General features: G+C 37.1%; 2 protein-coding genes across 5 annotated transcripts; one reads left to right on the top strand and one right to left on the bottom strand.

The window, feature by feature from the left end:
- The first annotated feature begins 1,059 nt into the window (after window positions 1-1,059).
- Window positions 1,060-10,695, top strand: bcl2l12 (BCL2 like 12). 4 transcript variants are annotated; one of them, XM_079875658.1, is made up of 8 exons: window positions 1,060-1,413; window positions 5,147-5,321; window positions 5,931-6,195; window positions 6,654-6,849; window positions 8,940-9,056; window positions 9,327-9,400; window positions 9,572-9,829; window positions 9,960-10,695. In XM_079875658.1, exons 2-8 carry the CDS (start codon window positions 5,149-5,151, stop codon window positions 9,999-10,001), a joined length of 1,125 nt encoding a protein of 374 aa, XP_079731784.1. In that variant the 5' UTR covers window positions 1,060-1,413; window positions 5,147-5,148; the 3' UTR covers window positions 10,002-10,695. The 4 variants fall into 4 exon arrangements, with proteins under 4 accessions (XP_079731784.1, XP_079731785.1, XP_079731783.1 ...); XM_079875659.1 differs by having other exon boundaries at window positions 1,109-1,266; window positions 9,960-10,210; XM_079875657.1 differs by lacking the exon at window positions 1,060-1,413 and adding an exon at window positions 2,650-3,037 and having other exon boundaries at window positions 9,960-10,210.
- tspan4b (tetraspanin 4b) lies at window positions 10,210-16,708 on the bottom strand. Its single transcript, XM_079875862.1, has 8 exons — window positions 16,129-16,708; window positions 15,194-15,263; window positions 14,253-14,444; window positions 12,723-12,797; window positions 12,505-12,606; window positions 12,314-12,427; window positions 10,783-10,866; window positions 10,210-10,696 (listed from the first exon to the last, which is right to left on the bottom strand). Exons 2-8 carry the CDS (start codon window positions 15,260-15,262, stop codon window positions 10,628-10,630), a joined length of 705 nt encoding a protein of 234 aa, XP_079731988.1. The 5' UTR covers window position 15,263; window positions 16,129-16,708; the 3' UTR covers window positions 10,210-10,627.
- Between the last annotated feature and the right edge of the window lie 851 nt (window positions 16,709-17,559).

Genomic DNA, 17,559 nt, shown 5'->3' with positions numbered 1-17,559 from the left:
CTCATGCTAACTTTCCTGGTGACAGATTCAAACTCTGATACATGTCTAAAAGAATATTCCAGGTTATTCAGAACAAGTCAAGCTCAAACGACAATGTGGCATAATGTTGATTACCACAAAAATCAATTTTGACTTGTCCCTGCTTTTCATTCAAAAAAAGCAAAAATATGGGTTACGGTGAGGCACTTACAATGGAAGCGAATGGGGAACATCTGTAAATGTTAAAATACTGACTCTTTCAAAAATGAAGCCACAAGAAAATATGCATGTTAACATAATTTGAGTGTGAAAATCTGCCTACAAACTATTTCCAAGTTATCCGAGTTCACAACCCTGTCCCATGTAAACCCTAAAATAATTGTAAAAAATAATGATTTAAACAGATTTACAGCTCATAAGTTTAAATTAAGGTTCATGGTAGTTGAAATCATAAGCTTCACACACAGTATATGCCTTTAAATCCTCCAGAACTCAGCCCCATTCACTCTCACCATAACTTCTATTTTTGTATGTTAATTACCCTTATGATTTTTTCTTCTCTCCATTTTGATTTTTTAAAGAAAGCAAGGGCCGAAATTAGTTTGTATGGTAATCAACTGTATATGCCACGAACTCTGCCGATTGAACTTGATAAAGGAATATTCCAGATTCAGTAAAACTCGCTTAACATTACATTAATACTCTTTTTAAAATTCAAAATGACTAAAATATTGTGCAGAGGGTCATCGGGGGTCAATGCTCCCCAAAAAGCATCTAATGCCATTATAGCAGAGAAAATACACAATTAGAACAATTTAAAATCCTTAATGGTCACAACATACATGAGAGGGGTAGCCATTTTAAACTCTGCACCACATTTAGAGTCCACCAAACTCTCTCTCTCTCTCTCTCTCTCTCTCTCTGTGTGGTGCACGTGTGTGTGTGTGTGTGTATGTATGTTTGTATGTATGTGCGTGTGTGTGTGTGTCTCTCGGAGAGTTCTCTGCTGGTTTCCTGTCACAGAGGAAGTGCCTCACCCAGCTGTGTTGCTCCCTATTGGCTCACGGTCAGGAGAACAGTGATTTGGGGCTGATATGGTGGCCGAGCGAGGGATAGATAGAGGGAGTGCAGAGCGAAGAGAGGGAGAAGCAGTCAGGACAGGTCAGAGGGTAGGCAGGAAGAAGAGAGTGCACAGCTAAATAAAGACAGACAAGATGAAGAGAGCAAGTGAAGGAGGTTGCAGACTCAAGAGCATTTCATCTCTGCTAAAGAGGAAATAACTCTGAGGTAAGACATCTGAGAGCAGATGAAGCCTCGGAGAAGAAAAAGATAGTTGCACGGACAGATATGATTTTACAAATATAAAGAAAAGGCTTGAGAGTTTGTCAACTTTGGATGAAAAAGGATGTTCCTGTGCAGAGAGGCTTAATTATGGTAAATACAGATCTCATTTTAATTTCTGCACTGATATGATCTATAGCCTATATGTGGCATTTCTTTATGATAAACATCATTGAGAGCTTTTGAAACAGAGTGGACTTTCCATACTTAGCCTAGAATGTTTGCAAACTAAGATGTTCCTTGATCTTTCATTACTTCTGAATTTCCTCTTGCTGCTTTTCACTCTTATTTAATAACTGAGATTCATGTTCAATTCAGCTTTATTCACTACATGTTTTAGTTTTTTTCCCTCGCTTTCCTGACTGACCTTTTCTATCAATCCTTATCCAAATTACTCCAGCTCGTAATGTTTGACTTCATAGTATGTTACTATGCCTCTATTCCTCTGTCTGACGGTCCATCTCTGTCTCTCCCAATCCTTGTACCAGTGTCTGATTTACAGATGACGCTGGACGGGGTTTGGGGGGGGCTGAGGGAGGACAAATGCTCCCCAACTTCCCTGTCATCAATACCAACATTAGTATTAGTACCAGGCACCAGATAACTCTCTTTTCTGAATGGCTCATAAATGTGTGTGTGTGTGTGTGTGTGTCCGAAAATAAACCCTGTTTGGTAAAATACACATCTGAGTGATTTTGTTTTTCAGTTGTTTCATGTAAATTCATTTCAAAATTTTCACTTATGTTTGTTTTTTTTGCATTTATTTTACTTTAGTCGTAGACATTTGTTTTTAACACCACCATGCAAGACAGATGTGAAGGGTAAATAAACTTTTAAATGACAAAGTAAAATCAAAACTTAAAGGGATTGTTCCCACAAAAACAAAAATGTTGTCTTCTCTTACTCACCGTCAAGTTGTCCCAAACCTGTATGAGTTTCTTTCTTCGGTTGAACACGAAAGAGGATCATTAAGAGATGACGGTAGCCGTTAACTTTCAAAGTATATCTTTATTTTTCCTACCATCAACTGTTCAACATATCTTCTTTCGTGTTCAACAATAGAAAGAAACTCATACAAGTTTGGAACAACATGGGTGAGTAAGTGATGACAAAATTTTCATTTTTGGGTGAATATCCCTTTAAAGAGTAAAATAACTGGTCGTGTTGACAATTATAGCCAATGAAACACATTATTTGGGTCACATAATAGTATGTTTAATAAACTAAAAAGTTTCTTAACGTACCAATTGAGCATACTGGAAGATTGAACCCTGTCCATTGGGAAAATGGAGCCGTCCCATTTGTCTCGTCCAGTGACATGCGCAGTTCGCACAGCGTAAGTCGGTCATTCCGCAATCCGCAGGTCGGACTTAACGCGGTAGTGAAACCGGTAAGCTGGAACTCGGTTTCGACAGTGGAGTGGTATCTATAACATCGATATGATTATGAATCACCGCTTCAGACCTGATTTGATTCAGTGTGAGATCTGACCTACCTCTGAACTCTTCAATAACATAAGACACAACTTACTCTTGACACGTCTGAAGTTTAGCACAGTTCGCTACTGAGTCGCGCGTAAATGTATCTGTTTTGTTTTTAGTATCCGTGTTTTAATAGTAACTTATTGACCTTGTCAGTGCGTTTTGTTGCTTTCCCTGTTTACGCGCCGCGACTCGGCTGACTCCTTTGGACTTCGAGGTGGTGACATATTTACCAGGTATGAACTATAGGCTACTTGTGCGCTTGAACTTTTGTAATACAGGTATCTTCTGGTGATGCTTGCTTTCTCAAAGACTGACATATGTCCTCTTTTTACTATGTATATGTACTCGAATTCAGGTGTAAGTAGGCTAACTATAGAAGCTTTTTTAGGTTGTTAAAAAGAGTATCACGAAGTAGCCAGAAATCTTGAATCTGTTGTGGCAGAATGAACGTAAAGAAGCTTAAATTTATCTCACCCCCGGTTTCACAGACCAGGCTTAAGCTAGTCCCGGACTAAAATGCATTTTTGAGCGGTATTAACTGAAAGCAACTTGCACTGACTTAAAATATGTCAGTGCCATTGTTTTGTCTCAAGATCCACGCCACTAATGTTTTTTATAAGGCACGTTTATAAAAGCTACATAAATCTCCTAATTGAACTACGTCCTGGCTTAATCTAAACCCTGTCTGTGAAACCAGGCTATTTACGTTTAATTAACTTGATATTTTACCAATTACACAATGATGTGTTCACTGACACACACAAACTGTAGGCAAGCATAGAATAAAAAAGACATTGTTTTTTAGGTTCATCACTTTTACACAGCATTTATGGAAACATGTTTCATTTTTTCATAAATGTATAAAATGCCATTCAAGCCAAGAATGTCATAAATCTGACAGCTTTTGTAATGCAGAAATGCTCTTTTGAACTGGATTGTGAATGCAAGTAGTAAACATGCTACTATAGCAGAAGCTGGGAGAGGGTGTTTTCTCACTTCTGCTGTGAAATCCACACTTACATGTCTTTTAGTTGGAAGCTGCTGGTATGGTATTGGGTAAGTGTGTACTATCAGGCCTTAGATCACCTCTGATCTTACAATTAGCACAGCTATGGGAATATTTTATAGCCTAATTCCAGTCTAAACGCAGTAAAAATAAACCATAATTATTTTACACACAAAGTCCAAATTAGTATAAGCCTAGTAGATTTGTATATTAGTTAAAGTGTGTCATAAAAAAGTGAACAGGGTCTAGGCTCATACAAGTGGGCTAAGATGGGTAAGATGAGCCAAAACATGGAAATGTGTCAAGTGTTTTGAGTTGTAAAGCTGCCCTGGCCTGCTTAAGAAACAACAATAACATACCTACAGTGGAATTTACAAGGTCTGATGGGTCGTAATAACCTGTAAAGTAGGTAAATGCACTCGGTGAATGTGAGAAATTATAGGAATGATAATATACTTACACAAACAGTTGTTTGATTTTAGGCTTTCATTCCAAATAATAATAGTTTTTCCCCACTTTTTTTTGTTCACTTGAACACTAATATATTATATAAAGGTATTTTATATGTAAAATATGTTAAAAAAATAAAACACAGGCCAAGTTTAGTCCAGTAATCAGGCATCATAGCTGGCAAAGTGGCACATTAGTCTGTGACATGCACATGTATGCATCACATTTATTATGCAACCAAAAAAAAGTTGTTAGAACTGGTCTTCATTGATCATTTCAAGTTACTTGAATGTTTTTACTATCAAAATTATACTGGTTTATGCTGGTATTATCGATAACCCTCCTTGGTGGGCACTATAGGCCTTTACACACAGTTGATACTCTGTAAAATAATCCAAGGATTTAATGATATCATTAGAAAATCAATGTATTTTTTGTTTCACTCAAAGTGCTGAGCTTGTCGTCATGTTTGAGATGTTTGTGAAAGTCTATACATGACGTAGATAAAATGACTGAGGTAAACGGACTGGAACTTCCAGCTCTTACTCAGTGTTTTTGTATCTTTGTATGTCACTAGTTATATTTTATGCTTTCACTTCCTTCAAGTATCCACTATTAATTGATGTACTACTCACTTCTCTTTTGATAGAATGGATTATTGGTTGTATTTTAATGCATATTTTTTTCACTGAAGACCAAACATACAAAGTACACACTGACCTCCAATTATTCTTCTGTCTGGGGATAGAGATTTGAGGCTCTGGTTTAGTTTCACTTGTGGAAATTTGGTCAGCAGTACATTGGAATTCTGCAGTGGTGGTTTGTATGGTGTAGTCTGAAAGTGTTTTCACATTTTAAAGAGTTGTTTGTTCTCTCTCTGTCTCAGCGATGGCAGACGTGGTGGTCAGGCCTGCATCCCCGTCTCAGTCCATCTCTCTCCTGGAGATTAAAGCGGAGACGCGGATGGTGCTGAAGTCTTTCCTGCGTCACTCGCTCTCGGTTCCTCCTGGTGAGAGGCCTGGAAGGATTGGGGGAGAATACAATGACCCAAACAAATACAGGTGACACAAATCAATCATTCAATCGCATACAGAATTAAACACTGTCATGACGTGAAGTAAAACAACTCCATGTCAGATTTTTGTAAATATCAGCTCATTTTATTAGACTATGGTGCTGTGTAAATTGTTTTATTTGACTAGCACTTTTAGATTTTTAACAAAGTCAGTTTAGAATCATATAGGTTATCTCTGTAACTTAAAAAAATGGCTTGTGTTGTAAATTAAGAAAGCATTACCTACAGTACAAGAGGATTTGGCGGAAATACTGTATATTCTAGTGTTAGTTATTTAGTCCATCTAATCATTCGCCATCAATTACACAGGAATCATTCTTTTCATATGTCTTTCATTAATTATTTAAAAAAATAATGCTGCTTAGCTCACTATTGTGACAGTTCTTCCAGGATCTTTTCTACTAACATCATTTATTCAGTGGTCCAGGGCAACTTTTAATGGTCAAGTCATCTTACCTTGAACAGCAAATCAATTATGTCTATCTTTATTATATGAACCTGAAAATTTGTGAAATTGTTGATGTAATATTATATATAATATTTTGGAAATGAAAAAATTACCCATGTTTCTCTTTCTCTCGCTTCCTTTTCTTAGTGCCTCTAAAAAAGACAAGATAAGGAAAGATGCAAATGGATGGGACTCTTTGGATGAGGAGATCAGTGCCGCAGAGGAGAAGAAACATGGGATTAAAAATTTCATAAAAAGAAGACTGAGAACCCGTTCGTCCACAATCCGCCATACTAAGAAAGACGGTAGCGCTGACCCGTCTCCAAACAACAGCCTGGAGAAGCAGAGTCAGCCGGGCCAGTCCGACAAGCCATCGGCGAATGGAACACAAAGTTTACCCAGGAAAACAGAGGTTAAAAAAAATTAAACATTACCTCTTTTTTTTTTGTCAAACAATATGTGTGCAATTTGCCCTGTTATTTTATGTTTCTTCATAAAAATCTACACTTCAAATGATTGTAATAATCAAAAGCTTTACATTTTAAAAATGATTTCTGCTGGGTTCAGTATGGCAAAAATAGGCTCCAAGTTTTTCCTCAACACTTCTGCTTGTGCTCATGTTGGTAGTGTGTTACCTGTTAATATGGGCACCAAAATAAATATGCTTTGCATATTTGCAATATGCAACCTCCTCGTTTTATCCGGGCCATGGACTGCAAAGCTAATTAAAAGCTTTTTTGGTTTCAGTATTAAGAATTTCCTGACCAGTCAAGGAGCCAAAATGTATTTATTTTTAGTTTCTTCTTTCTTAACATTATGTGATTTTAATATTGCTTTTCAGAACTTGTTAATTAGAAGGTTTTTTTTTAGGAAGAGATATGCGGTCCATCATCTGCGTCTGAAGAGGAAGGTGACAGAAAATCAGGGAAGAAAAAGAAGAAAAAGCTGAAATTATCTGATATTCTCAAAAAAGTGTCTTTTAAAAAAGAAGAGTCTCGTCCTCGGCGCCCGGCCACGCTGGCTCTAAAAGATGCTTCAGATGCTGAGGAGCATCCTGCTTCACCATGTAAGTGTCAGACGTACAAGATATACAGCTTGTTTTATGGATATAGAAGTTGAGACACAGGAGGCACTGCCAGGAATGTGTTCTTGATTGTTTTATGTCTTGTGCCTATAAATACACTACATTTCAAAAATACTGTATAGGGTCGGTAAGATTTTTTTTTAAAGAAGCTTCTTATGCTCACCAAGGCTGCATTTATTTTTATATAGTAAAAATGTAATATTGTGAAATTGTAATATTGTGGTGAATACAAAGAACAGCATTTATAACATATGAACATACAGAACTGCAAAAGTCTTGTTAATACCAACACCCCCCCCCCCCCCCCCCCCCCCCCCAAAATGGTTTTAAAGGGTTAGTTCACCCAAAAATGTAAATTTTGTCAGTAATTACTCACCCTCATGTTGTTCCAACCGCGTAAGACCTTCGTTCATCTTCGGAACACAAATTAAGATATTTTTGATTAAATCGGAGAGCTGATCACTCCTCCATAGGCTGCTAGGTGACCGAAACTTGCTGGCCCAGAAAAGTTATTAAAGAGATCGTTAATATAGTCCAAGTGACTCCAGTGGCTCAATCTTAAGTTTATCAAGCGACGAGAATACTTTTTGTGCGCAAAAACAAACAAAAATAACGACTTTATTCCACTATTCATTTCCTTCTCTCTGGGCCTCTAGTTGGTTCACGTAGTGTTTTTGCGCAGCGCGTCTGTGTTGCACGTCAACACGCATCACACACATGACCAGCTTCGGCCAATTGTGAGCCTACGTGGTGACGTGTAACACAGACGCGCGACGCAAAAACACTACGTGAACCAACTAGAGGCCCAGAGAGAAGGAAATGAAAAGTGGAATAAAGTCGTTATTTTTGTTTGTTTTTGCGCACAAAAAGTATTCTCGTCGCTTGATAAACTTAAGATTGAGCCACTGTAGTCACTTGGACTATATTAACGATCTCTTTAATAACTTTTCTGGGCCAGCAAGTTTCGGTCACCTAGCAGCCTATGGAGGAGTGATCCAGCTCTCAGATTTAATCAAAAATATCTTAATTTATGTTCCGAAGATGAACGAAGGTCTTACGGGGTTGGAACAACATGAGGGTGAGTAATTACTGACAGAATTTACATTTTTGGGTGAACTATCCCTTTAAGTCAGTTATTTTTTTAATATTTTGCTGTAGTGTGTCAGTAGGAAATATCAGTTTACATTTCCAAACATTGTTTTTGCCATTAATTGTAATAATCCAGTGAGATTTGTGTATGCACAAGGAGTCTGACAACAGCCGATATGATCTGATCTCACCATCATCGAGTCCGTCTGTGATTACATGAAGAAACAGAAAAAACTGAGACAGACTAAATCCAGAAGAACTGCGGGAACGTCTCCGAGATGCTTGAAGAAACCTTCCTGCAAAGCTACAGTACTGTGAAAAGTACTGGCACTTGTGTTAAAATGATGTAAAGTGAAAATGCTTTCAAAAATAAAATCACAAATTGAATTTATTTATGATTTAACTTCTATTAACTCATTCAAATCAATAAATGGTGTAACGACCCTTTGCGTTTAAAACGGCTTTTGTCCAGGTACACTTGCACATAGTTTTTCAGGTAGCTTTGCAGGAAGGTTTCTTCAAGCATCTTGGAGACGTTCCCGCAGTTCTTCTGGATTTAGTTTGCCTCAGTTTTTTCTGTTTCTTCATGTAATCACAGACGGACTCGATGATGGTGAGATCAGATCATACCGGCTGTTGTCAGACTCCTTGTGCATACACAAATCTCACTGGATTATTACAATTAATGGCAAAAAGAATGTTTGGAAATGTAAACTGATATTTCCTACTGACACACTACAGCAAAATATATAAATAACTGACTTAAAACCATTTTCTTTTGGGTGGGGATGTATTAACATGCCTAAGACTTTAGCACAGTATAACATACAAGCATATTTTATAACATTATAAATGTCTTTACTATCACTTTTGATCAATTAAATGCATTCTTGCTGAATAAAAATATGAATTTGGTACTGACACCAAACTTTAGAACGATATGAACTCTGCATTTGATATGATGTAATAATTTTTTCCCTCAGCCCATCCTCCTGAGTTTTATGATGATGTGGCAGAAACTTTGGACAGAATCGCACAGAAACACAGCGTGAAAAAGAAATCCCCCGTTAAACCTGAGCCTGTGCCAAGTCCACCCAAAGGTACATTTAAAACCATAAACCGATGCAAAACTTGTTTATGACCTGATGAATTTATAATTTTATCATAATGTGTGAAGTAGATACATTTTCAGTGGAATATCAAAGCAAGAGCAGACCAGTTATATTAAGTCACATCTTGCTGTGTGCTGTCGTTACAGAAATGGATGTGATTTAACAATAGCTTATTGTTATAATGGACTGATGGTCCGGCTGAGGTTTTTCACTTACATTGTTTGGAGATTAGGTTACACTTCTTCTTTTTGTTTGCAGTAAATGACAAAGAAGCTGTGGTTCAGCAGCTAGTTCAGATATTGACTTCAGAAGGGGATGCCATAAACAGCAAGGTAATGTTCCCTGGTCTGAGTTCGCCATTCTTGCTAATCCTTTTTTATATCTTACTAGGATATAGAGTAAACTTGGCTCTAAAGAAGCTCTTATCGTAAAGATTTAACAGCATACATATTTTCAGCTGCTGCCTTGTGTTTATCATTGTTAATTGTGGTTTAATGTTGTAGATAAACACCAACCCCTTCCTGCGGTCCACCCTCACCCGCCTCTCCTACGCATCTTTTGCCAAACTCCTTGACACGTACGCCAGTCAGAGTGAAGAACCTCCTGTTCCCGCACCGGTCAGCCCTACGCTGCGGCGTCTCGCCATCACCATGGATGTGTCTCGTCGAGTCGTCACAGCTACTGGTGTTCAGCGTCTGACAGGCTATGCTGAACGCTACATGGAGAGCTTTGCACCATGGGTGAGGAGCCACGGAGGATGGGTGAGCTGGTTTTGCTGTCTACATTTAACTGTTCCTCAGTCTCTCTCTGGGATATTCATCTGTTATTTTCTTCCAGAATGGGGGCACAATTGTGTCAAGTAATCCTCTCTTTTTGTGTCTTCTTCCACAGGATAAAATTGCACATTTTGATGAGGTCCTGGAGTGTGATTGACCTTAGACCTTTTCATAATGAACTCATGAAAGTTCTCAAATCATGTAGCATGACCTCTGTGAGGCAAAGAAGAAGAGAAGAACCAGCCAACTGGGGAATTGACACTACTTGATCAGAAAGTTTCTCTGCTGATGTATTTATTATTCTTTTGTATTTTGGATGTTTTTTTATGTGCCATTTTATACCAAAATACATGATGCCAATCATCTACTGTTGTATTGCATTCTTTTTTATTTGTAACGACCTTAACAGACGTTAATATAGTACAGACCGTTGGTTTAGTATAACAAATCAACTCTTAAACATTTCATTTCCATTTATAGGAAATACTGATTGCATGTTCATTGTAAGCAGTTATAAGGGTATTTAACAAAGAGTGCAATAATTCTAAGATTTACTTTTTCCACCTACTGTATACATTCACTTTATATTCATTTAATCTTTTTCTAAGTACAAATGAATTATTTAGCCTTTTATCTGGTAAATTAATTTATCTGAGATTAGTCTGAGCTTCTTCCTAAGTGCAGTACTGCAATCTATGTGCACATGCATATTACATCCAGTATCTCTAATAGGCAAGTCTGTTTAAACATTCATTACATATTCAGAATGGGGCGAAGGAAGGGTCAGTCCATGTATTTTTCTGCTCGTAGGATCTGGCAGTACATCAGCATGGAGAACACCAAAGCAAGAATCTGGAGGGAGAAAAATGCAGTCGCATTATACCAGTGCTTAAATTCATAATAATCAGCCTACACCAGATACACAAGTTTGAAAGTACCTGAACGATTCCAATACAAACTCCAAACCCAAGCACTGAGGTGATGTTAGCCAGAAGCCAGTCCTTGGCCTTCTCATAGCACGGCTAAAACACATTTAAAAAACAGTTTTATCAGCCGGATAATTATCTCAAAGTAAGCCATGTAATCAGGGTCTCGATTTAATTTGAGATAATAACTGGCGGGAAGTAAATCTTCTTTATTACATAGTTACCAAATAAATAAACAACTGGACATAAATTGTTGTAAATGTACTGTATCATTCAGATGTTTGGGGTTAGTAAATTCTCTTAACCCCGGTTTCACAGACAATGCTTAAGTTAGTCTCAGATTAAAATGCATGTTTGAGGTGTTTTAACTGAAAGCAACTTGCTCTGATATATCTTAAAATATGTCAGTGCCATTGTTTTGTCTCAAGATGCACACCAGTAATGTATTTAAGTCACTTAAATGCCCTAATTGAACTAAACCCTAATCCTGGCTTAATCTAAGCCCTGTCTGTGAAACCGGGCCTCTAATGTTTTGAAAGACACTCTTATACTCACTAAGGCTGCAATTATCTGATAACAAATACAGTAAAAGTAGTAATATTGTGAAATATTTTACTGTAAAATTATATTTGACTGTTTTTCTATAAAATGTTTAATGAAAATTTCTGTAAATTTAAATTAGGATATTTCACTTTAATTTTACATTTTTTGTTTGGCAGCCGTGTCAACTGTCCCTTTGCGCCATCTGGTGGTGATTTCAAGAATTACAATCTCCATAATTTTTCACATTTTAAATATATTTGTATGTAATTTGAGAAAATTGTAAAAATTGTTTACTGTAATTTGTCATTAATAGCATAATACTACTTAAAATAACAGCTGAGATATATTGTTTGTAATTTTAAATTGTAAGTTCTGAGTAGGCCTACAATTTAAAATAAAATAAAACAAAATAGTTATTTTATATAGGCTAGTTACAAAATAGGGATTTTTTTTACAGTGTACATTTTACAATGTCATTTATTCCTGTGATGACAAAAATGAATTTTCAGCATCATTACCCCTGTCTTCAGTGTCACATGATCCTTCAGAAATACTAATTATAATATGCTGATTTGCTGCTCAAAAAACATTTCTTACAAAAACGCATCGTTTGCTTCAGATGGCCTTTATTAACCGCCTGGAGCCGTATGGATTACTTTTAATATGGATGGGTGCGCTTTTTTGGGCTTCAAAATCTCAGGTTCTATTCACTCCCATTATACAGCTTGGAAGAGCCAGGATATGTTCTAATATAACTCTGATTGTGTTTGGCTGAAAGAAGAAAGTCATATAGGCTATACCTAGGATGGCTTGAGGGTGAGTAAATTATGGGATCATGTTCATTTTTGGATGAACTAACACTTTAACATCAGATGTATGTAGGGTTTGTGCCAGATTTAATTTTATATTACACTTGTGGTTGCAATTATCAACCGTTGGCGGGATTTAGGAACGTGTGGTAGGCTACTTAGCTGACCCTAGACCCCAGAAATGTTCTGACCTCTTCCCAATGATGGCATTCTCCAGAAAGATTCCTGCAGCAGGATACAGGAAGTTCGCCGTCGGATGTTTTATTGTGCCAGTCGGTGTAGTTGCTCACGCCACAGCACTTGAACTGAAGGAGACAGAATCCATGATATACATTGAAGAATCTTAGTCTTCATATTTCTGACTGTTATAAACCTAACTCACAATCTTCTGCATGTTGTCCCAGGATTTTCGCAGCCCTTCATTAGGTTTATGTTTATAGTCATTCATTCCTTCTCTTAGGTCATCCTTAGCCCTTTTGTCCAACTAAATGGACAAAACAGAGACAAGCAGACAAGCGGATAAACAGGATGTAGAAGGCAAAGTGTTTTCCTGAAAGGAAAGGCTGAAATATTTGCAAGGCTCAGACGTTAGTCTCTTACCTCTTCATGATACACACTCAAAACCAAAATCAGCGCCATTTCTGTCAGGACTAGAAACAAGAGGATCACAAAAAACTGAAAGAACAAGAAAAAACTATTAGAGTACACGAATGACAACAATATTCCCATGTAGGAAGAAAAATATATTTAAATATAAAATATTTTTATGAACCCATTTATTTCTCTTAGGCTGCAATGAGGTTAAAAAAAGAGCAATTAGAGACTTCTGCTTCTCAGATTTTTATCCTGAAAAGTCCCATTCTGGTCTCAAATTTGCCAAGATCAATCAAATTCTTATTTCAATATGAACTAAAATATTTCTCATCAAATACTAGTTCAAATTATTTGAACTATACTGCTATAGACACCAATTTTATTGTTCTGTACCCAACAATTGCCTCTCTTTTTTCCCTATAAGGAGAAACATTAGAGATGAGGATGATAATTGAACTTCTTCCAAATAAAATTTATTTTTCCAAATATTTTTTTTTACATGAAATTAAAATGATTTAATTATGTACATTATATGTTAAATTAATATACTGCCGTTCAAATTTTTGGATTTTAAATGTTCTTGAAAAAATTCTCTTTTATACTGGCATCATGCGCGGCAAAAATTATGTCATACTTACCAGGGCTGCATATAACAGAAACTATTAAAATATTATTACATTTTAAATAACTATTGTCTTTTTTAATATAGTTTAAAATGTAATTAAAGGTAGAGTAGGCAAAAAAATATTATAAACACTTTTTATTGGTTGAAACTCTCTTCATATCCTGATAGCAATCAAAGACAGAAGTGGTCGAAATATTAAAACATGTACATATATCTTCTGTCAAAGTCTCAGGACAAAAAAATGTTCTTCCAATCATTGGATTCAGTCCGAATGCAATGATACGATGTCCTACTTCTGTCAACACATGTATTTCTATACCGCCACGTATCGGCTCACGCAGACATCACACGTAATCAGCGCATTCTGTAAGGCTAGAGTTAGACAGACGTCAGTCACTGAGCGCCACCTTTTACAGCTCCTCCTCGACCAAAACAACGAGCTAATGCTGCGCTCACACCATGTCGTAACCTTAATTTAAAGACGGCAACACGTGATGTTCTACCCAGAGCTGTTCATGTACTCCGATTTATAAATTTCTATTTCAACATTATCAACGGTGAAATGAATCTGCAGCAGTCAGGTGGTACAAGTCCGAGTTCTGTAAGTTGTTTACGTACATTAATATTAAATGTTATGTGCTTTGAGAAATGAGGTGATTTAACACGATCTCTCGTGACGCTTTCCTTTGCATGTGTTTTGAAGGAGCCGTGGCTTTGGAGACGCTCTGAAGGGAGGGTGGGATCTTATGCTTTCAAAGCTAGCTTGCTATTTCTAGCCTCTCTGAAATTGCCTACCCTACCTTTAATCCGTGTGATGGCAATGCTAAATATTCAGCAGCTATTATTCCAGTCTTCAGTGTCACATGAGGGCAGTTTCCACATTTGTTTTACTGATGTCAGTAATACCTTACCGTCATCAATAGACACTTCTGCTCTTTTAGAGCACCAAGGCATCCGAGAAACCCTGTCACCATGGTGACGCCCCCAGCAACAAGCAGCAGGTTGGCCGCGGAGAGTGAAGGGAAGGACAGCGGTAGAGATGAAAACTCAGACTGTGTGAAGGCGAGCCACACCCCGACACCAAATAAACCACATCCTCCCAACTGCACAAACAAGCAGGTAAAGAAAAATAACTTGGCATCAGTTTAAGGCAGGTCATTCTAGGGAACAAGTGTAGGCCTGCATGGCCTTAATAAACATAATGGGCTAGTATTGAACATACTTGCATATATTCTTAAATATTGTGTGTATATTTATTGTACAGATGGAATACACTTCTCGTATTTTAACCACTGGGCATCATACACTTGCCGACTTTGTAAACTGGGCATCGTACTCTAAACGACTGAAAATCGCTAGAAAAAACAGTGTAAATTTTACAGTGTACTCCAGCCTTCAGTTTTATGATTGACTGAGCGGCGTTCCATGACAACGTTACACCTGTAGGTGGTACATCATTCACTCAACGATTCGCTGAGTGAATGATTCAATGACTTGTTCAATGATTCGATCCACAACACTCACAAGAACGCCACTACTGAGATGCGTAACAGTTGGTTCTGATAATTTGGTCTTTGTTGGGACTCCTTTCGATGGCGGAGCAAAAATGGACGAAGTACTTGTGTAAGTTACTACGTATAAACTAACTTTTTGTTTGTTTACTGAACTGGTGTATAAAACCAAGTTACGCTTGCGAATCTTGTTTGTCTGAATAGCATCATATCATTCAGAACAACATCACACTCTTGCTCCTGTTCAGTGGCAGAAAGAATCGTAGACGGGTTTGATGAATACGGTGATGTTAACTGAATCCTCAAACTGATATTCTGCAGAAGCCTAAAACAAAACTAACCCAAAAGATGAGGTTGAAGATAAACATGAGGTACTTCACACAGCAGAGGCAACCTCGTGACGCAGACATTCTGCATGAAAGAAGAAAGACAGGAATATAATCACAAAATGATGATATATAAAAGTATTGTGTGTGCTATTAACGTGTGCAAACTTTCACACTCTCCTGAACTGTAGCATGGAGAGGAAGTGCTGCTTCCAGGCAGGAAGAAACCACCCTTGTGTTGTACTGCTGATAGTACATTAACTAGAAAGCCATTATGTTCCATGACTAAAACACACCTACTCATGTAGGGCCTCTCTTTTATTTTAAACTCAAAGAATATTGTGGACTTTGATATGCGCCACTTCATATTCCATGAGCAGAAAGCAACATAATCATGTTGGTGGTTATTTTGCTCTATTTGTTCAACAGAATGTGGTCTACATGTGACCACAGAGCATATTATGGGACAAAATGTAAACATTTAAGCCCCCTCAAAGTTAGGCAGCACATGGATTTATGATCTGATTTCAGTGGTATGTCAGTAATGGTTCTGGAAATTGGCACCATATGTATGCGGGAATTATAAAGTTCTTAAAATATGAGATCACATAGAAACCTAAACATAACTTTAGTTTCTTGTGATTATAAATGCTTAGAAAAGAGTGTTTGAAGCATACATCCACTTTTTTCTTTTTAAATTCAACCCTTTTTTTAATCAGTTCTGCCTGTCCATAAAATATATTTTTCTGACCTAAATGAAAAACACAAACGATCATCTATTTTATCAATCTATCTCAGTAAATCACAGGTTTGCACAAACTCGCTGTCAGCAACATTGTTTTCTCTAGTCTGCTTCAGTAATGATCAAGTGGTTTGTAACCAGTACCCAAATCTGTATATTTAATATTCCAAAATTGACATTAAACATCAATCCAATATAGTTGCTTTACCTTTATTTAGGTGGAGACAGAAAAAAATGACTGACAGGCAATTGAAAGGTTTCCAGGAAAAGAGTTGAGTTTTCCCTGTGTCCTGAATCCAAAGCTTCCCGTATTGTCTTTTGTACTTGTACCGTATTTGTTCTTACGTACTGATGAAGTTCATGAGATCTTGCTTTATTTATTCATTGACCGATATTATCCACATCACAGATGTGATTCCTCCAGTTCTCCAGGGTGTAAATGACTCTTCATACGTGCAAAAAAAAGAGGCTTCTGTGAAGTGATGAACTTAAATGATCGGTCATGCAGTTTCCAGGCACACAAAATTCTTCACAAGCTTTTCTTTCTTTGTTGTTTAATTCCTTCAAACTCGTATCATTTCTCTCTGGGATTACTCATGGCATTACAAAAAATATATATTTTTCTTTTTTAAGTTAACACAAACAACGTCAAAATATTTGTTTGCTTGTTAGTTTGTTCCCTCAACCTTAATTGCTAATTCCCGGTTGTCTTTGTCTATCTTTTCAGCTATTTACCTCCCTCTCTTGTTCCAAATAACTTCCAGATGTAGTTATCAGCCCTCCCCTCTGACTCTTTCCCTCTCTCCTCCTCCCGCTGGTCTCCAGAGAATCCATTCTTTTCCAAGGCCCTCCTCTCCTGAATCTTTCTCCCTCCCTCTTTCTCTTGGTTTTGTCCAAACAATCCTGATGGATGTGGCCAGCAGACACACATTTGAGGCTTTGCAGTCCTCTGTGTGTCTTTTTGTTTAGTCTTTAGATCTTTAATCTATTAAACACACTACTAACCCTTTGTAGAACTCTCAAACACTTTTTGTTATTAACATTTTGTAGTTGAATTCATGAATGTATTTTCCCATATGGTGAACGTGATACCAAGTAATAGTGATACCAACCAAATACAACATGTTACAACTAATCGGATTTGAGGGACAAGTGTACTGTTTATGTCAAGTTTAGGTTTACAACTAGGGATAGCTGCTTCTACATCAGTGTTGTTGATCTATCATCTTCCTTTGATTTTAGGAGTAGGTTATGGTTAGGTTAGTTAGGTTAGGTCAACTTTATTATCCTCAAGGAGCAATTTGGTTCACAGCCAGCAGTAAACCATTCAATCAGCAAGAACAAACACATAACACCACAGTACACACAAATAAAGGGAAAAAGACTTCCATAAATAATTTACCTAGAATAATAAAAAAAACTTGGTTAGGGTTAGGCTCCAGAGTAGGGAAAGGGTTAGGACTATGTTTTCATACAGGAATGTTGTTCCAGGATCAACAAAATATATTGATCCAGGAACATGTGTTACTTGGCCAAATCACAGCAACCATATATATGTATATACAGTGCTATGCATAAGTTTAGACACCCATGCTAAAGTTGACTAAAAAGAGGAATAAAAAATCATCTTTTGGAAATT

Source organism: Squalius cephalus, assembly GCF_949319135.1.
Source record: "Squalius cephalus genome assembly, chromosome: 1".
NCBI classification, from domain to species: domain Eukaryota; kingdom Metazoa; phylum Chordata; class Actinopteri; order Cypriniformes; family Leuciscidae; genus Squalius; species Squalius cephalus.
This window is presented reverse-complemented; position numbering and strand designations above follow the sequence as displayed.

What these genes read in the sequence shown, in the direction of transcription:
- bcl2l12 (XM_079875658.1), top strand. Translation starts at nt 5,149, where the DNA reads ATGGCAGACGTGGTGGTCAGGCCTGCATCCCCGTCTCAGTCCATCTCT. An exon ending in GTTTACCCAGGAAAACAGAG is followed by an intron (nt 6,196 to 6,653) that starts GTTAAAAAAAAT and finishes GTTTTTTTTTAG; the next exon opens with GAAGAGATATGCGGTCCATC. An exon ending in GGGATGCCATAAACAGCAAG is followed by an intron (nt 9,401 to 9,571) that starts GTAATGTTCCCT and finishes TTAATGTTGTAG; the next exon opens with ATAAACACCAACCCCTTCCT.
- tspan4b (XM_079875862.1), bottom strand. Translation starts at nt 15,262, where the DNA reads ATGTCTGCGTCACGAGGTTGCCTCTGCTGTGTGAAGTACCTCATGTTT. An exon ending in TGAGTGTGTATCATGAAGAG is followed by an intron (nt 12,607 to 12,722) that starts GTAAGAGACTAA and finishes TTGTCCATTTAG; the next exon opens with TTGGACAAAAGGGCTAAGGA. An exon ending in GGGACAACATGCAGAAGATT is followed by an intron (nt 12,428 to 12,504) that starts GTGAGTTAGGTT and finishes TGTCTCCTTCAG; the next exon opens with TTCAAGTGCTGTGGCGTGAG.